The sequence below is a fragment of the Bufo gargarizans genome, chromosome 2 (assembly GCF_014858855.1).
Source record: "Bufo gargarizans isolate SCDJY-AF-19 chromosome 2, ASM1485885v1, whole genome shotgun sequence".
Taxonomy (NCBI): Eukaryota; Metazoa; Chordata; class Amphibia; order Anura; family Bufonidae; genus Bufo; species Bufo gargarizans.
In genome coordinates, this window is record NC_058081.1 from 250,934,913 (window position 1) to 250,956,328 (window position 21,416).

At 41.3% G+C, this 21,416-nt stretch overlaps 1 protein-coding gene across 2 annotated transcripts in view; it reads left to right on the forward strand.

Moving 5' to 3' along the window:
• GRAMD4 (GRAM domain containing 4) overlaps window positions 1-21,416 on the forward strand; it is a 165,457-nt gene that overhangs the window by 109,910 nt on the left and 34,131 nt on the right. For both annotated transcript variants that reach the window (XM_044280227.1, XM_044280228.1), the window contains exons 8-10: window positions 6,204-6,295; window positions 6,473-6,564; window positions 15,955-16,003. In XM_044280227.1, the coding sequence (XP_044136162.1) occupies window positions 6,204-6,295; window positions 6,473-6,564; window positions 15,955-16,003 (233 nt within the window). The remainder of the gene's footprint in view (window positions 1-6,203; window positions 6,296-6,472; window positions 6,565-15,954; window positions 16,004-21,416) is intronic.

The window sequence follows — 21,416 nt, forward strand, 5'->3', positions numbered from 1 at the left end:
ACATTCCAGCCAATCAGCATACCCTCCCTCCCAGACCCTCCCGCCTATCAAAAAGCAAGGACAGCATCCATCTTAGATTCATTCTGAAGCTGCAGTGTCACAAAGTTGTAATCGCAATGCGATTAATACAGGTTAATATTAATCGCATTGAGATTACAACTTAGAGCTGGGTTCCTAATGGTTATATTGATAGAATATAACGAAGATTGAGAATATAGTGCTGTATTTGTTGTCAATTCTAGTAATACAAACATTAGGAACTGAGATCTAAGTTGAATTCGAAATGTGATTAATATAACCTGCATTATTCGCATTGCGATTACAACTTAGATCTGAGTTCCTAATGGTTGTATTGCTAGAATTGACAACGAATATAGCACCATATTCTCAATCTTCGTTATATTCTATCAATATAACCATTAGGAACCCAGCAGCTCTAAGTTGAATTCGCAATGCGATTAATACAACCTGCATTAATCGCATTGCGATTACAACTTTCTCAAATCCGACAGTACATTCTAGCATGGAGTCGTTCCCATGGTGATGGGCGTCCCGCTCCATGAGCACGGAGGTCTGCAGAAGCTTCAAGTTGAAATCGCAATGCGATTTATAGAACTTGAATTAACCTCTTAAGGACATAGGGCGTACAGGTACGCCCTTGTGCCCTGGTACTTAAGGACACAGGGCGTACATGTACGCCCTGTGTATTTCTGATCACTGCCGTGCGGCTGGCAGTGATCGGAACCCGGTGCCTGCTCAAATCATTGAGCAGGCACCTAGGCTAAATGCGCGGGGGGGTCCCGTGACCCCCCCATGTCGGCGATCGCGGCAAACCGCAGGTCAATTCAGACCTGCGGTTTGCTGCGATTTCTGCAGTTTCTGATCCCCGCGGTCCCTGACCGCGGGGATCAGAAACTTTAGGATTCCAAAAATGTTCCTGCATCCCTCCCCCCTGCACCCCTAAGTTATTTGAGCACGGTGGGAGGTGCAGGGGGAGGGTTGCGGGCGGTGCGGGAGGCGGGCGGTGCGGGAGGCGGGATCGCGATCCCCCGCCCGCCTCCCCTTGAATAATCGTTGGTTTCTAGTGGGTATACCAGGGTGCCAGCACATTGCTGGCACCCTGGTATAAACGGCTGACATCTGTGCTGCGATGTCAGCCGTTTAACCCTTTCCATACCGCGGTCCGTACGGACCGCTGTATGGAAAAGGTTAACAGCGCAGGGAGCTCCCTCCCTCTCCCATCGGGGGGCTGCTGTGCCTTTGCAGCCCCCCGAATGGAGAGGGAGAGAGCTCCCAGGCAGCCCCCCCAGAGCCCCGTCCTTACCCTTCCCCGTCTGCGCAGTTCTGACCATAACTGAGCAGACGGGGAAGGTTCCCATGGCAACAGGACGCCTCTCAGGCGTCCTGCTGTCCATGGTGCTGAACAGATCTGTGCTGAAAGGCATAGATCTGTTCAGACAAAGTGTAAAATACAGTAAAGTACTATATATTGTACTGTATTATACAGACATCAGACCCACTGGATCTTCAAGAACCAAGTGGGTCTGGGTCAAAAAGAAAGTGAAAAAAAGTGAAAATAAAGTAAAAATCAAAAAACACATTTATCACTGATTAAAAATAAAAAAAATTAAATTCCCTACACATGTTTGGTATCGCCGCGTCCGTAACGACCTGATCTATAAAACGGTCATGTTACTTTACCCAAACGGTGAACGCCATAAAAATAAAAAATTAAAAACTATGATGAAATTGAAATTTTGCCCACCTTACTTCCCAAAAAAGTTAATAAAAGTGATCAAAAAAGTTGTATGTACTCCAAAATTGTAACAATCAAACCGTCATCTCATCCCGCAAAAATCATACCCTACCCAAGATAATCGCCCCAAAACTGAAAAAACTATGGCTCTTAGACTATGGAAACACTAAAACATGATTTTTTTTGTTTCAAAAATGAAATCATTGTGTAAAACTTACATAAATAAAAAAAAGTATACATATTAGGTATCGCCGCGTCCGTATCGACCGGCTCTATAAAAATATCACATGATCTAACCCCTCAGGTGACCACCGTAAAAAAAAAAAAAAAAACGGTGTAAAAAAAGCAATTTTTTGTCATCTTACTTCACAAAAAGTGTAACAGCAAGCGATCAAAAAGTCATATGCACCCCAAAATAGTGCCAATAAAACCGTAATCTCATCCCGCAAAAAATGAGACCCTACTTGAGATAATCGCCCAAAAACTGAAAAAACTATGGCTCTTAGACTATGGAGACACTAAAACTTTTTTTTGTTTTAAAAATTAATTCATTGTGTAAAACTTACATAAATAAAAAAATTTGTATACATATTAGGTATCGCCGCATCCGTGACAACCTGCTCTATAAAATTACCACATGATCTAACCGGTCAGATGAATGTTGTAAATAACAAAAAAAAAAAACGGTGCCAAAAAAGCTATTTCTTGTTACCTTGCCGCACAAAAAGTGTAATATAGAGCAACCAAAAATCATATGTACCCTAAACTAGTACCAACAAAACTGCCACCTTATCCCGTAGTTTCTAAAATGGGGTCACTTTTTTGGAGTTTCTACTCTAGGGGTGCATCAGGGGGGCTTCAAATGGGACATGGTGTCAATAAAACCAGTCCAGCAAAATCTGCCTTCCAAAAAACGTATGGCATTCCTTTCCTTCTGCGCCCTGCCGTGTGCCCGTACAGCAGTTTACGACCACATATGGGGTGTTTCTGTAAACTACAGAATCAGGGCCATAAATAATGAGTTTTGTTTTGCTGTTAACCCTTGCTTTGTAACTGGAAAAAAAATATTAAAATGGAAAATCTGCCAAAAAAGTGAAATTTTGAAATTGTATCTCTATTTTCCATTAAATCTTGTGCAACACCTAAAGGGTTAACAAACTTTGTAAAATCAGTTTTGAATACCTTGAGGGGTGTAGTTTCTTAGATGGGGTCACTTTTATGGAGTTTCTACTCTAGGGTTGCATCAGGGGGCTTCAAATGGGACATGGTGTAAAAAAAACAGTCCAGCAAAATCTGCCTTCCAAAAACCGTATGGCATTCCTTTCCTTCTGCGCCCTGCCGTGTGCCCGTACAGCAGTTTACGACCACATATGGGGTGTTTCTGTAAACTACAGAATCAGGGCCATAAATAATGAGTTTTGTTTTGCTGTTAACCCTTGCTTTGTAACTGGAAAAAAAATATTAAAATGGAAAATCTGCCAAAAAAGTGAAATTTTGAAATTGTATCTCTATTTTCCATTAAATCTTGTGCAACACCTAAAGGGTTAACAAACTTTGTAAAATCAGTTTTGACTACCTTGAGGGGTGTAGTTTCTTAGATGGGGGTCACTTTTATGGAGTTTCTACTCTAGGGTTGCATCAGGGGGGCTTCAAATGGGACATGGTGTCAAAAAAACTGTCCAGCAAAACCTGCCTTCCAAAAACCAAACGGCGCACCTTTCACTCTACGCCCCGCTGTGTGGCCGTACAGTAGTTTACGGCCACATATTGGGTGTTTCTGTAAACGGCAGAGTCAGGGCAATAAAGATACAGTCTTGTTTGGCTGTTAACCCTTGCTTTTTTAGTGGAAAAAAATTGGTTAAAATGGAAAATTAGGCAAAAAAATGAAATTCTCAAATTTCATCCCCATTTGCCAATAACTCTTGTGCAACACCTAAAGGGTTAATGAAGTTTGTAAAATCAGTTTTGAATACCTTGAGGGGTGTAGTTTCTTAGATGGGGTCACTTTTATGGAGTTTCTACTCTAGGGGTGCATCAGGGGGCTTCAAATGGGACATGGTGTCAAAAAAACAGTCCAGCAAAACCTGCCTTCCAAAAACCATATGGCGCACCTTTCACTCTACGCCCCGCTGTGTGGCCGTACAGTAGTTTACGGCCACATATAGGGTGTTTCTGTAAACGGCAGAGTCAGGGCAATAAAGATACAGTCTTGTTTGGCTGTTAACCCTTGCTTTGTTAGTGGAAAAAATGGGTTAAAATGGAAAATTAGGCAAAAAAATGAAATTCTCAAATTTCATCCCCATTTGCCAATAACTCTTGTGCAACACCTAAAGGGTTAACGAAGTTTGTAAAATCAGTTTTGAATACCTTGAGGGGTGTAGTTTATAGAATGGGGGCATTTTTGGGTGGTTTCTATTATGTAAGCCTCGAAAAGTGACTTCAGAGCTGTAGTGGTCCCTAAAAATTTGGTTTTTGTAAATTTCCGAAAAATTTCAAGATTTGCTTCTAAACTTCTAAGCCTTGTAACATCCCCAAAAAATAAAATATCATTCCCAAAATAATTCAAACATGAAGTAGACATATGGGGAATGTAAAGGCATCACAATTTTTAGGGGTATTACTATGTATTACAAAAGTAGAGAAACTGAAACTTTGAAATTTACAAATTTTTCCAAATTTTTGTTAAATTAGGTATTTTTTGGTGCAAAAAAATATTTTTTTTTACTTCATTTTACCAGTGTCATGAAGTACAATATGTGACAAAAAAACAATCTCAGAACGGCCTGGATAAGTCAAAGCGTTTTAAAGTTATCAGCACTTAAAGTGACTCTGGTCAGATTTGCAAAAAATGGCCTGGTCCTAAGGTGTAAAAAGGCTGTGTCCTTAAGGGGTTAATGGCATTGCGATTTCAACTTAGAACTTCTGCTGACTTCCGTGCACATTAAGCGTCCCCATCACCATGGGAACGACTCCATGCTAGAATGTACTGTCAAATTTGAGAAAGTTGAAATCGCAATGCGATTAATTCAAGTTCTTTAAATCACATTGAGATTTCAACTTACCACACTCTGCGTCAACTCTGTAATTTTCCATGGGTGTTTTGCCATGGATCCCCCTCCGGCATGCCACAGTCTAGGTGTTAGTCCCCTTGAAACAACTTTTCCATCACTATTGTGGCCACAAAGAGTCCCTGTGGGTTTTCAAATTCGCCTTCCTATTGAAGTCTATTGCGGTTCGCACGTTTGCGAACATTTGCAGAAATTCACGTTCGCGAACAGAAAATTTTATGTTCGCGACATCTCTATTACTTAATAATAATAATAAGAGTGCTAATTTTTGATCATTTGTCATATTTTAAGACTTAGAAATTTGATTATGAAATCATATTCACAAGACCTTGTAATACATTGTCTTATTAGCCAGAGATGTGTCGTATAGAACTTCCCGTTCCACATTTCCTGTCTTAAGGCCTCATTCACACACCAATGAATTACGGATCAGTGCTGTCTGAAATCTCCATGGACAGCTCACGTACCAATTCACTTTAATGTGTGTAGTCACTGGTCAGTGGTTTTCCATGGACTGGGGTCCATGGTGACCCCACAGAATCATTTCCTATATTTGTTCATGATTACGGATCCCTCACGCACATTATAGTCTATGGGTCCACAAAAACAACTCATATGCCATCAGTGTTTCGTCTGGGGTTGTCACTGGACATAGCTAGGAGATGGACTGGGACAGTTTTCAGTCTAGCAGTGTCCATGAAACCTGGAGGGCGCACAGACCAAACACAACATGGATTCTTCATGTCATGGCTGTTAACACAGCTTGCCCGAGATTTTTAATTAACCTCTTTAGGAGGATGTGAAATTTAGGTAGAGTCTGATTCTATGAAGTATTTTTATATGGCATATTCAGTTTCTTATAACTGGAGCTTCAGAGACACGATATAAGGGCTCATGCACACGGCCGTTACCCCACCATGGCCGTATGGCGGGTCTGCACACGGGGCACCAGCACTTGAATGGGACTGCAAAGCCAGAGATTCGTGTGCGGAAGCACGGATCGGAACCTCACGGAAGCACTACGGATTGCTTACATGGTGTTTCTGGCCGTGCCTCGACACAGCAAAAAAGTAGTGCATGCACTACTTTTTTGCGGTGCGGATCACAGACCCCATTCAAGTAAGTGGGTCCGCGATCCGCATGCGGCTGCCCCGTGGTCGGTGCCCGTGCATTGCGGACTGCAATTTGCAGTCCGCAGCAAGGGCCCAGCCAACACACGGAAGTGTGCATGATCCCTAAGAGAGATTCTGCTCAGAGCCTCATTAATCCACGTAAGCTCCATATAAAATATAGAGAATACTACTGTATGTGACAATGGAAAATGATTGTACACAATGTTGGGAGTAGAATAAAAGTATCATTTTTTTTTTTCTCGCTAGAGAGAGGTGCCAAACCTGTTACAAATTTTGTGAAGAACCTTTCTGCCTTTTCAGACTGGCATTCTGTGTATACGTCTGCTATTGCCTTTATTGTAAGTATGTGCTGTTTCATTCAATATTAGCTATGCTTTTAAATTTGTCTAACTTTGGATTAGTATTTACTCAGTTTAAGAAACTATCTCTTGCCAATATGCAGCATGTTTTATGAGCATTATGGGTTACCAAAAAGTCTACTGTGTAATACTTTTTTTTTTTTTTTTCGCTTCTAGATTTACATGAATGCTGTGTGGCATGGCTGGGCCATTCCTATGTTTTTATTCTTAGCTATTTTGAGGTTATCCCTAAATTACCTCATTGCCAGGTAAGGTCTGTTGACTATTTTGTAAATTGGGGATCGGTGTACATGATATATCTAGACTCAACAAGCTCCTTTTCAATGATTACTAGATATTGACTCCTGCCTGTTACTGAAACCAGAAGAAATAAAAAACTCTGAATATAGAGTACTTTCCTTGAAAAAGAGCGTTTTAGATCTCTATTTAGCACCATTTGCATATTTGCCAATTAGTGGTGTTTCTAGAGTGTTATGTCCCAAGTAAAGTATATGGAAGTTACTGTTAGTGATTTCCCTACTGAAGATTGAAGGCTAGTAGATGGAGTAGGCTGCTGTGCCTCTACTGCATAGTTATGAGCAGCCTGGAGTGTGGCCCTGCATTATGGCTTTCTTTATTGTATAACTGGGGATTTGCGTTACTCTAAATCTGTCTAACATCTGTGCTGATTATTTTCCCTCTAGTGGTGGCTGCAGGTAGTCAGAATTTAATTTGTCTCTGCAGGGAATTTGGAACTTTGCACCAGAAAAATGGAGGCTCAACTACTATTAATATATGTTAAGACCTTATGAGGTCAGACTTTGGGATCTAAAAACTAGATGGTGTATATGCGGATGTTATTGATGGCACCTGACAGACTCTGTCGACTTTTATAAGAGAGAAAGATGGCCTCTGATACACACTGACCATAAATTAGCCTGGTTTTAGTTCCCACGTTACTGAAATGCTTCACGTTTGCCATATCAGATTTTTGTGCAGGAAATCCACAATGTTGTATAGTACCAGCAAAGTGGATGAGATTTTGAGAAATCTCGTTCACTCTGCATATACAGTGGCGGAAATAATTATTTGACCCCTCACTGATTTTGTAAGTTTGTCCAATGACAAAGAAATGAAAAGTCTCAGAACAGTATCATTTCAATGGTAGGTTTATTGTAACAGTGGCAGATAGCACATCAAAAGGAAAATCGAAAAAATAACTTTAAATAAAAGATAGCAACTGATTTGCATTTCATTGAGTGAAATAAGTATTTGAACCCCTACCAACCATTAAGAGTTCTGGCTCCCACAGAGTGGTTAGACACTTCTACTCAATTAGTCACCCTCATTAACCCCTTAGGGACACAGCCTTTTTACACCTTAGGACCAGGCCATTTTTTGAAAATCTGACCAGTGTCACTTTAAGTGCTGATAACTTTAAAACGCTTTGACTTATCCAGGCCATTCTGAGATTGTTTTTTCGTCACATATTGTACTTCATGACACTGGTAAAATAAAGTTAAAAAAATATTTTTTTTTGCATAAAAAAAAGTCAAATTTACCAAAAATTGGGAAAAATTTGCAAATTTCAAAGTTTCAGTTTCTCTACTTCTGTAATACATAGTAATACCCCCAAAAATTGTGATGACTTAACATTCCCCATATGTCTACTTCATGTTTGAATTATTTTGGGAATGATATTTTATTTTTTGGGGATGTTACAAGGCTTAGAAGTTTAGAAGCAAATCTTGAAATTTTTCAGAAATTTACAAAAACCCAATTTTTAGGGACGAGTTCAGGTCTGAAGTCACTTTGCGAGGCTTACATAATAGAAACCACCCAAAAATGACCCCATTCTATAAACTACACCCCTCAAGGTATTCAAAACTGATTTTACAAACTTTGTTAACCCTTTAGGTGTTGCACAAGAGTTATTGGCAAATGGGGATGAAATTTGAGAATTTCCTTTTATTGCCTAATTTTCCATTTTAACCCATTTTTTCCACTAACAAAGCAAGGGTTAACAGTCAAACAAGACTGTATCTTTATTGCCCTGACTCTGCCGTTTACAGAAACACCCCATATGTGGCCGTAAACTACTGTACGGCCACACAGCGGGGCGTAGAGTGAAAGGTGCGCCGTATGGTTTTTGGAAGCCAGATTTTGCTGGACTGGTTTTTTGACACCATGTCCCATTTGAAGCCCCCTGATGCACCCCTAGAGTAGAAACTCCATAAAAGTGACCCCATCTAAGAAACTACACCCCTCAAGGTATTCAAAACTGATTTTACAAACTTTGTTAACCCTTTAGGTGTTGCACAAGAGTTATTGGCAAATGGGGATGAAATTTGAGAATTTCATTTTTTTGCCTAATTTTCCATTTTAACCCATTTTTTCCACTAACAAAGCAAGGGTTAACAGCCAAACAAGACTGTATCTTTATTGCCCTGACTCTGCCGTTTACAGAAACACGCCATATGTGGCCGTAAACTACTGTACGGCCACACAGCGGGGCGTAGAGTGAAAGGTGCGCCGTTTGGTTTTTGGAAGGCATGTTTTGCTGGACAGTTTCTTTGACACCATGTCCCATTTGAAGCCCCCTGATGCACCCCTAGAGTAGAAACTCCATAAAAGTGACCCCATCTAAGAAACTACACCCCTCAAGGTATTCAAAACTGATTTTACAAACTTTGTTAACCCTTTAGGTGTTGCACAAGATTTAATAGAAAATAGAGATACAATTTCAAAATTTCGCTTTTTTGGCAGATTTTCCATTTTAATATTTTTTTTCCAGTTACAAAGCAAGGGTTAACAGCCAAACAAAACTCATTATTTCTGGCCCTGATTCTGTAGTTTACAGAAACACCTCATATGTGGTTGTAAACTGCTGTACGGGCACACGGCAGGGCGCAGAAGGAAAGGAATGCCATACGGTTTTTGGAAGGCAGATTTTGCTGGACTGGTTTTTTTGACACCATGTCCCATTTGAAGCCCCCCTGATGCACCCCTAGAGTAGAAACTCCATAAAAGTGACCCCATCTAAGAAACTACACCCCTCAAGGTATTCAAAACTGATTTTACAAACTTTGTTAACCCTTTAGGTGTTGCACAAGATTTAATAGAAAATAGAGATACAATTTCAAAATTTCACTTTTTTGGCAGATTTTCCATTTTAATATTTTTTTTCCAGTTACAAAGCAAGGGTTAACAGCCAAACAAAACTCATTATTTCTGGCCCTGATTCTGTAGTTTACAGAAACACCTCATATGTGGTTGTAAACTGCTGTACGGGCACACGGCAGGGCGCAGAAGGAAAGGAATGCCATACGGTTTTTGGAAGGCAGATTTTGCTGGACTGTTTTTTTTGACACCATGTCCCATTTGAAGCCCCCCTGATGCACCCCTAGAGTAGAAACTCCATAAAAGTGACCCCATCTAAGAAACTACACCCCTCAAGGTATTCAAAACTGATTTTACAAACTTTGTTAACCCTTTAGGTGTTGCACAAGATTTAATAGAAAATAGAGATACAATTTCAAAATTTCACTTTTTTGGCAGATTTTCCATTTTAATATTTTTTTTCCAGTTACAAAGCAAGGGTTAACAGCCAAACAAAACTCATTATTTATGGCCCTGATTCTGTAGTTTACAGAAACACCCCATATGTGGTCGTAAACTGCTGTACGGGCACACGGCAGGGCGCAGAAGGAAAGGAATGCCATACGGTTTTTGGAAGGCAGATTTTGCTGGACTGGTTTTTTTGACACCATGTCCCATTTGAAGCCCCCCTGATGCACCCCTAGAGTAGAAACTCCAAAAAAGTGACCCCATTTTAGAAACTACGGGATAGGGTGGCAGTTTTGTTGGTACAAGTTTAGGGTACATATGATTTTTGGTTGCTCTATATTACACTTTGTGCGGCAAGGTAACAAGAAATAGCTTTTTTGGCACCGTTTTTTTTTTTTTTGTTATTTACACCATTCATCTGACAGGTTATATCATGTGGTAATTTTATAGAGCAGGTTGTCACGGACGCGGTGATACCCAATATGTATACAATTTTTTTTATTTATGTACGTTTTACACAATAATTTCATTTTTAAAACAAAAAAAAGTTTTAGTGTCTCCATAGTCTAAGAGCCATAGTTTTTTAAATTTTTGGGCGATTATCTTAAGTAGGGTCTCATTTTTTGTGGGATGAGATGACGGTTTGATTGGCACTATTTTGGGGTGCACATGACTTTTTGATTGCTTGCTATTACACTTTTTGTGACGGAAGATGACAAAAAATGGCTTTTTTTACACCGTTTTTATTTTTATTTTTTTACGGTGGTCATCTGAGGGGTTAGGTCATGTGATATTTTTATAGAGCCGGTGAATACGGACGCGGCGATACCTAATATGTATACTTTTTTTTTATTTATGTAAGTTTTACACAATGATTTCATTTTTGAAACAAAAGAAATCATGTTTTAGTGTTTCCATAGTGTAAGAGCCATAACTTTTTCAGTTTTTGGGCGATTATCTTGGGTAGGGTATGATTTTTGCGGGATGAGATAATGGTTTGATTGTTACAATTTTGGCATAGATGCGACTTTTTTGATCACTTTTATTACCTTTTTTGGGAAGTAAGGTGGGCAAAATTCCAATTTCATCATAGTTTTTAATTTTTTATTTTTATGGCGTTCACCGTTCGGGTAAAGTAACATTACCGTTTTATAGATCAGGTCGTTACGGACGCGGCGATACCAAACATGTGTAGGGAATTTTATTTCTTTCATTTTTAATCAGTGATAAATGTGTTTTTTGATTTTTACTTTATTTTTCACTTTTTTCACTTTTTTTTTGACCCAGACCCACTTGGTTCTTGAAGATCCAGTGGGTCTGATGTCTACATAATACAGTACAGTACAATATATAGTACTATACTGTATTTTACACTTTGTCTGAACAGATCTATGCCTTTCAGCACAGATCTGTTCAGAACCATGGACAGCAGGACGCCTGAGAAGGCGTCCTGTTGTCATGGGAACCTTCCCCGTCTGCTCAGTTATGGTCAGAACTGCGCAGACGGGGAAGGGTAAGGACGGGGCTTGGGGGGGCTGCCTGGGAGCTCTCTCCCTCTCCATTCGGGGGACTGCAAAGGCACAGCAGCCCCCCGATGGGAGAGGGAGGGAGCTCCCTCTTACTGTTAACCTTTTCCATACAGCGGTCCGTACGGACCGCTGTATGGAAAGGGTTAAACGGCTGACATCGCATCACCGATGTCAGCCGTTTATACCAGGGTGCCAGCAATGTGCTGGCACCCTGGTATACCCACTAGACGCCAACGATTACGCAATGGGAGGCGGGCGGGGGATCGCGATCCCGCCTACCGCACCGCCCGCCTCCCGCACCGCCTGCAACCCTCCCCCTGCACCTCCCACCGTGCCCAAATAACTCAGGGGTGCAGGGGGAGGAATACTGGACAAAGTTTTGAATCCTAAAGTTTCTGATCCCCGCGGTCAGGGACCGCGGGGATCATAAACTGCAGATATCGCAGCAAACCGCAGGTCTGAATTGACCTGCGGTTTGCCGCGATCGCCGACATGGGGGGGTCACGGGACCCCCCCGCGCATTTAGCCTAGGTGCCTGCTCAATGATTTGAGCAGGCACCGGGTTCCGATCACTGCCAGCCGCACGGCAGTGATCGAAAATGCACAGGGCGTACATGTACGCCCTGTGTCCTTAAGTACCAGGGCACAAGGGCGTACCTGTACGCCCTGTGTCCTTAAGGGGTTAAGGACACCTGTCTTAACTAGTCACCTGTATAAAAGACACCTGTCCACAGAATCAATCAATCAAGCAGACTCCAAACTCTCCAACATGGGAAAGACCAAAGAGCTGTCCAAGGATGTCAGAGACAAAATTGTAGACCTGCACAAGGCTGGAATGGGCTACAAAACCATTAGCAAGAAGCTGGGAGAGAAGGTGACAACTGTTGGTGCGATTGTTCGAAAATGGAAGGAGCACAAAATGACCATCAATCGACCTCGCTCTGGGGCTCCACGCAAGATCTCACCTCGTGGGGTGTCAATGGTTCTGAGAAAGGTGAAAAAGCATCCTAGAACTACACGGGAGGAGTTAGTTAATGACCTCAAATTAGCAGGGACCACAGTCACCAAGAAAACCATTGGAAACACATTACACCGCAATGGATTAAAATCCTGCAGGGCTCGCAAGGTCCCCCTGCTCAGGAAGGCACATGTGCAGGCCCGTCTGAAGTTTGCCAATGAACACCTGAATGATTCAGAGAGTGACTGGGAGAAGGTGCTGTGGTCTGATGAGACCAAAATAGAGCTCTTTGGCATTAACTCAACTCGCTGTGTTTGGAGGAAGAAAAATGCTGCCTATGACCCCCAAAACACCGTCCCCACCGTCAAGCATGGGGGTGGAAACATTTTGCTTTGGGGGTGTTTTTCTGCTAAGGGCACAGGACAACTTATTCGCATAAACGGGAAAATGGACGGAGCCATGTATCGTGAAATCCTGAGCGACAACCTCCTTCCCTCTGCCAGGAAACTGAAAATGGGTCGTGGATGGGTGTTCCAGCACGACAATGACCCAAAACATACAGCAAAGGCAACAAAGGAGTGGCTCAAGAAGAAGCACATTAAGGTCATGGAGTGGCCTAGTCAGTCTCCGGACCTTAATCCAATCGAAAACCTATGGAGGGAGCTCAAGCTCAGAGTTGCACAGAGACAGCCTCGAAACCTTAGGGATTTAGAGATGATCTGCAAAGAGGAGTGGACCAACATTCCTCCTAAAATGTGCGCAAACTTGGTCATCAATTACAAGAAACGTTTGACCTCTGTGCTTGCAAACAAGGGTTTTTCCACCAAGTATTAAGTCTTTTTTTGTTAGAGGGTTCAAATACTTATTTCACTCAATGAAATGCAAATCAGTTGCTATCTTTTATTTAAAGTTATTTTTTCGATTTTCCTTTTGATGTGCTATCTGCAACTGTTACAATAAACCTACCATTGAAATGATACTGTTCTGAGACTTTTCATTTCTTTGTCATTGGACAAACTTACAAAATCAGTGAGGGGTCAAATAATTATTTCCTCCACTGTAAATCCTCCCCCATCCCCACACACACCAGCTTTCATCCATTGCAATAGAGATGGTGGAATCCACAACCATTTCTGTGTTTTTTTACTGTGGATCTGGATTACTGCTATAGTAATTTTAAGTGATACTATTAAATGAAAAGGGACAAGTGTGGATGATGAAATGTCTGAACAGGTAAAGACTTTCAATGAAGATAGAAGGACTACAATTAGTCTGAAGTAAGAGTTTGGATTCCAGTTATTTCAATATACCGTATGTTATCTAGAGCTGCTAAGTCTTCAGGAAATTCTCCATGGTTTCTGTATACATAACAAATTCTTTCATACAGTGTCATCTGTGACGCTCTACATTTAACTGATGCATGCAGCATATTATAGAGCAGAAGGATATGAGCAGATTGATATATAGTTTTATGGATTCAGTAATACTTGTATTTTATACAGTTAAGTCTTTCTCAGCTCAGCTGTCATCACTGACAGCACTTGTGTACAACGATCTATGTATATACACTTACACAGAGAATTCTATCAATCATTGATAACACCTCCTCCGTGTACAGCTATCAGTGACTGACAGAAATCTATGTATACACACACAGAGAATGCTATCAATCAGTGATAATACCTCCCCATGTATAACTATCAGTGACTGACAGCTATCTATGTATACACACTTACACAGAGAATGCTATCAATCATTGATAACACCTCCCCTGTATACAACTATCAGTGACTGACAGCTATCTATGTATACACACTTACACAGAAAATGCTATCAGTGATAATACCTCCCCATGTATAACTATCAGTGACTGACAGCTATCTATGTATACACACTTACACAGAGAATGCTATCAATCACTGATAACACCTCCTCAGTGTACAGCCATCAGTGACTGACAGCTATCTATGTATACACACTTACACAGAGAATGCTATCAATCACTAATAACACCTCATCCGCGTACAGTTATTAGTGACTGACAGCTAACTTATCAGAGACTGACTCAACCTAACTAAGATAACTCTGATCTCAGTCACTGTGGACATTTTTCAGCTGTATAACACAGCCAACACCCGCCACGTATGCAGCGGGCTTTCCACCATTATAACATACAGATGCATCCAAGCTAAAATTGATGGTTAACATGTTAAGTAAACTGTGGCAAGACTGCCTTTTTAATGGATTTCAATGGCTTTTGTCATGAGATTACAGTGTTACATGTGTTATCAGAGTCAATTTGAGCTCGGCTACATCTGTACTGGAAGGGGTTAAAGTATTTTTTGTCCCATTTTTAAATATGACAATAGATGTCGAGCTACTATGTTATTATAGTATGTTTTATCTTGCATGTTTAACTGTAACTTTATTTTCCTGATGGTTTTCATTGGTCTGATTTTCTTGCTCTTCTGAATAACTTCATCTATGTTTTATTTGTGACATCTTCATTTATGGATCGCCTTTGTGTTAAGAGGAGCGATTTCCGTTTTAAGCTGGAATCACACCTTTTTGTGTCTTTTTTTGATGCTAGAAGTGAATCCAAAGAGAATGGGAAATATGAAGCAAAGGCTAAAGTGTTGGCCTCCTTTCATACCCAATCTGGGTTTTGACTCTAAGAACTGCATTAAAAGGTGCCGCAAAAATGACATGTGTGATTCCACCCGTAAGAATATTTTTGTAAATGGTTTACTTTATTATTAAGTCAGGAAATTTAAAGATGTTTTCTTGGAGTTCAATATTGATGACCTATCCTCACCCCTGCCGATCACTTTCCTAGGCCATTGAAGTCGCGTTCATCGGTGACATGGCCTATTTGCAGCTCAGTTCCGGTTAGACTACTTTCACATCTGTGCTTTCCCTTTCCGCAATTGAGATCCGTCATAGGGTCTCAATAGTAGAGGACAAAACTGAACTGAAGAGAACGGAATGCATCAGAATGCCTTCCCTTCCGTTTCATTGCATTCCCATGACACACAGAAAAGCGCAGCAAGCAGCGTTTTTAAGTGCGTCCTGGGATGCGAGCAAGACTGCTCAGTCATGACTCACAATGTAAATCAATGGTGACGGATCAGTTTTCTCTGACACAAAAGGAAACGGATCCGTCATGGCTATTTTACAGATAATACCACCGGATGCAGACAGTTGTATTATCATGACGGAAGCGTTTGTGCTGATCCATGACCAGCAAAAATGCAGATGTGAAAGTAGCCCTAAGTGAATAGACCTGGTCTGCATTGCCAAGCACAACTTCTATAAAGTGTACATTGCTGTGCTTGGGATGTTGTGAGGAGGCCACAGCACCCACTGGAGCTCTGCGGTCTCTTCAGACACCTGATAGGTACGGGTGTCAGGGGTCAGACCCCCACTGATCTGATATTGATGATCTATCATAAGGATATGTCATCAATATTAAACTCCCGGAAACACCTTTCAATGGCACAGGAGCACATACTTGTATAATGTGTTAAACATTGTGTGGTTTGCATTACTTTTACCATTTATTTATTTTTCATGGTTTGTCTTTCGGTCTGTCTTCCTGTATATAGGGGTTGGAGGATACAGTGGTGCATTGTGCCTCAAGTTTCAGAACCTATAGTAAGTTTCTCAGTAGATATATTACAGTTGATTGCGTGGGTCTACAGAATCTGTGTTCAGTGGCCTCAATAAGGTGTCTATTGACAGACATTTTAATTTCAGGCATCTTTTTTTAAAGCCTCATGCATATACACAACCATGTGTATTTTGCGATCTGCAAAATATGGACGAAGTCCGTGTGACATCAGTGTTGCATTTTTTTTTAATTTTTTTTTTGTGGACCCATTGACCTCAAAGGGTCAGTGGTCCACATTTTCTGGCCAAGAATAGGACATGTTCTATCTTGTGGAACATAATGTTTGGATGCAGAAAGCACACGGATATGTCTGTTCTGCAAGGAGTCAATGAGGCTGGTTGACTGAGAGACTATGAACCCATTAGGACAGAGTTACTAATCTTGTCGAATAGTTATACAATTTAAACTTTGTCTATGTACACCTTTTGGAGGCAATTTTTGTTTATGATTGCACTCATTTTTGACTAAAAATAATATTTTCAACTGGCCTTTATTAACAATATTGAGCCATTCTGTCACCAAGGGTTAACTGTTTTTCTAACTGTGCCTCATCTAACAACTCTTATCTCTAAACAATTAATGGGTCATAAACACTTATTTAAGCAACATTTTTATCAGTTAGATAACAATTGAGCTTTAATGAGTGTTTATAATGTCAGAGAGCAGAGATAAGGAGTCCTTCTGCTCCCCAGATGATGGAAAAGACAAAATGTCTGCTCTGTACAGAAAAAAGGATGCCATATTTTTAATAAAGACCAATAAAAAAAATGATTTTCAGTAAAAAATGAGTACAATATTATAATAATAATAATAATAAAAAAGCCCCCAAAGGTGTACATGGTCTTAAAGGGTCTTTTACATGGGCTGAGAATCGCACAGATTATTGCTAATGAGCGTTCATAGTAACGGTTGTTAGCGATTATGAATGGGCGTTGTTAATGTATTGGCGATTAACCAATGGGCGAAACGCTTGTTCATCAGGTAATCCTATCGTTTGTGCACATACAAAGGGGAAGAGCCATGGCATTAGCGATTGCTCCTCCCTTTACTGTGGAGGAGATCGCTAAATAAAAATGCTGCGATGACTGCGGTCTCCTCTGCTAGCGAACAGCAGATTGGCAGGAAGGAGCACTTCCTTTCCGACAATCTTCTGTAATATCGTCCTAAGGGCTCTTTCACACTTGCGTTCTTTTCTGGTATAGAGTTCCGTCGTCGGGGCTCTATGTCGGAAGAATCCTGATCAGTTTTATCCTACTGCATTCTGAATGGAGAGAAATCCGTTCAGGATGCATCAGGAGGTCTTCAGTTCCGGACCGGAACGTTTTTTGGCCGGAGAAAATACCGCAGCATGCTGCGCTCTTTGCTCCGGCCAAAAATCTTGAAGACTTGCCGCAAGGCCGGATCCGGAATTAATGCCCATTGAAAGGCATTAATCCGGATCCGGCCTTAAGCTAAACGTCGTTTCGGCGCATTGCCGGATCCGACGTTTAGCCTTTTCTGAATGGTTACCATGGCTGCCGGGACGCTAAAGTCCTGGCAGCCTTGGTAAAGTGTAGTGGGGAGCGGGGGAGCAGTATACTTACCGTCCGTGCGGCTCCCGGGGCGCTCCAGAGTGACGTCAGGGCGCCCCACACGCATGGATGACGTGATCACATGGCACGTCATCCATGCGCATGGGCCGCTCTGACGTCACTCTGGAGTATACCGCTCCCCCGCTCCCCACTCCTACTATGGCAACCAGGACTTTAATAGCGTCCTGGCTGCCATAGTAACACTGAAAGCATTTTGAAGACGGATCCGTCTTCAAATGCTTTCAGTTCACTTGCGTTTTTCCGGATCCGGCGTGTAATTCCGGCAAGTGGAGTACACGCCGGATCCAGACAACGCAAGTGTGAAAGAGGCCTAAGAACTGTGCAGTTTAAAGATGCACCAAATCACAATGTCTGGTGCTGGACCCTTTTTCCCAACTTTACACCACTCATTGGTTGGCTTACTTTGCACTATTGTTTTTCAACAAAGTGTTGGTGCACTTTGGTCCATCTTAAGTCATGTTCTTTTGTAGTAAGTCATGCTCCTTTTCTACTCGTTGAGTGTCTACTGACGAGAAATAGTTGTGAAAAGCTCGTATACATATTTTTGGGAACAAAATAAGCCAGAATTCTGGTGCATTTAACGTAAGCTGTTTTTCCGCAAGACAAATTAAACGTCAGGCACTCACAGTAACCATCGGTTGTTCAAGGTAACACCTCTTTTAATCTGCAAGGTTGTGCTCCAATTGGCCAACCGGAACCGGGCTTGTGGTCACTGGAGAGAGGCAACTTCATAACTTAATGGAAGCCCAACGTAAATCTCCCCCCGTATGTTATTTTTTTTTTCTCAGGTATAATGTTCAAATCAACGCCTAATTATTGTTCACATTCTGTATATAGACCAATTTAACAGAAGTCAAGCCATCTGAGAGATACTGTAGATATTGATGTGGATGGTGGTTTGGATATCTGCAAGGTCACTGGGGCAATAGTGTACCTGATAAAATGGGGGATTCAATAACTCTCTCAGTACGTCAGCCTCAAGCAGTCTTACCCCAGCAATAGGTTTATATAGCTTAAACAGTCCTTTGCAGCTCTTTAATTAAAATTCTATTATAGTTATATTAAGAAAAATGCACTTGGTTATTATACGAATCACAGTCTTTGCAAGTTTTAGCTGAGCACCAACATATTCTGCAGACCTTAACAATTTAAATCAAAGGGTTCCTCTGAGACCAGGCACCACTTTTGATATTGTAGAGATGACATGCACGTAGACAGCGCATCACACCTCAGTCCAGGAGTGTAAATGAACGGCCCTTGGTACTGGAACCAGAGCACAGGTAGCGGGTAAGGTATTTTTTTTTTTTTTTCTTACATCCCTACAACCTCCCTGACAATATCAAACGGGGATACCAGTCTCGAAGAACCCTTTTAAATGGAATAAATATGAATACAATAATCAGAACTGACTTTGTAAAACAACAGAATGTAACTCTAAAAATCAAACATGGAGAGGAAGGACCCTGCTTGTTAGAGCTTTTGCTCAATGATTAGCTGTGTCCTTTATGCTTGCTTTGTGTGTGTGTGTATATATATATAAAATGGTGTATTTCAAATAATTGAGTTTTACTGCCATCTTATGGAACAGTTCAGAATTACAGATTATGTTTGAGCTACGTTTATACTTGCACATATAAACTGTATTGTTTAGGTGGTGAACACTAATCGTCAAGTAGGGTATACACCGATCAGACATAACATTGAAACTGACATGCCAATGACACTAACAGTTTAAACGAATAACATTTAAAGCGAACCTTTCACCTCATTTTCACTTTTTAAACTATCAACAGTACGTTATAGATTACCTTTAGTGTGTTGTTATCCATGTTAGGTGCGCTTTCCTGCGCTCTTTATTCATCCAGAAATCGGCTTATAAAGTTCAAATTTTGTGCTGTAACAGTCAAGCAACAAGTCAAGGGGGTAGCCCTTTCCTCTCCTCTGGCCGTACCGCCCCTGCCCTAACGCCGCCTCTATGCCATGTAATTGACAGCAGGCTCACTCGCAGGGACGGCGCTTCTGAATCCTGCGCATGCGCCGTCCTCCTCATTCGCCACTCGCTCCCGTCTTTCTTGCGGACACAAGCGCAACCATGTAAGAGAATAGCGCATGCGCCGTACGTGGTTCCTGCCTGCTTCTCTTCTCTACCTCCCGTGCGCGCGCTCCACTATGAAGATTCAGAAGCGCCGTCCCTGCGAGTGAGCCTGCTGTCAATTACATGGCATAGAGGCGGCGTTAGGGCAGGGGCGGTACGGCCAGAGGAGAGGAAAGGGCTACCCCCTTGACTTGTTGCTTGACTGTTACAGCACAAAATTTGAACTTTATAAGCCGATTTCTGGATGAATAAAGAGCGCAGGAAAGCGCACCTAACATGGATAACAACACACTAAAGGTAATCTATAACGTACTGTTGATAGTTTAAAAAGTGAAAATGAGGTGAAAGGTTCGCTTTAATATCTCCATATAATGGCACATGTCAAGAGGTAGGATATACAGTGGATATAAAAAGTCTACACACCCCTGTTAAAATGTCAGGTTTCTGGGATGTAAATAAAAATTCGACAAAGATAAATCCTTTCAGAACTTTTTCCATCCACCTTTAATGTGACCTATAGACTGTACGACTCAATTGAAAAACAAACTGAAATCTTTTAGGTGGAGGGAAGAAAAAATATAAAAATAAAATAATATGGTTGCATAAGTGTGCACACCCTTAAACTAATACTTTGTTGAAGCAGCTTTTGATTTTATTACAGCACTCAGTCTTTTTGGCTATGAGTCTATCAGCATGGCACATTTTGACTTGGCAAGATTTGCCCACTCTTCTTTGCAAAAACACTCCAAATCTTGTCAGATTGCGAGGGCATCTCCTGTGCACAGACCTCTTCAGATCACCTCACAGATTTTCAATAGAATTCAGGTCTGGGCTCTGGCTGGGCCATTCCAAAACTTTAATCTTCTTCTGGTAAAGCCATTCCTTTGTTGATTTTGATGTATGCTTTGGGTCGTTGTCATGCTGAAAGATGAAGTTCCTCTTCATGTTCAGCTTTCTAGCAGAAGCCTGAAGGTTTTGTGCCAATATAGACTGGTATTTGGAACTGTTTATAATTCCCTCTAGCTTAACTAATGCCCCAGTTCCAGCTGAAGGAAAAACATCCCCTTGGCATGATGCTGCCACCTCCATGCTTCACTGTGGGTATGGTGTTTCTTTGGTGATGTGCAGTGTTGTTTTTGTGCCAAACATATCTTTTGGAATTATGGCCAAAAAATACCTTGGTTTCATCAGACCATAACACCTTTTCCCACATGCTTTTGGGAGCCTTCAGATGTGTTTTTGCAAAATGTAGCCTGGCTTGGATGTTTTTCTTCATAAGAAAAGGCTTTAGTCTTGCCACTCTACCCCATAGCCCAGACATATGAAGAATACGGGAGATTGTTGTGACATGTACCACACAGCCAGTACTTGCCCCAGATATTCCTGCAGCTCCTTTAATGTTGCTGTAGGCCTCTTGGTAGCCTCCCCAGACCAGTTTTCTTCTCGTCTTCATCAATTTTGGAGGGACGTCCAGTTCTTGGTAATGTCACTGTTGTGCCATATTTTCTTCACTTGATGATGATTGTCTTCACTGTGTCTCATGGTATATCTAATGTCTTAAAAATTCTTTTGTACCCTTCTCCTGACTGATACCTTTTAATAGAGGTGGGATGACGAATTCGTCGAATCCACAAATCCCTTGAATCTTCTTAGATTCGTGGACTCAAATCCCGACGTAATTTAGTAAAATTCGAATCCGACGAATCCCGC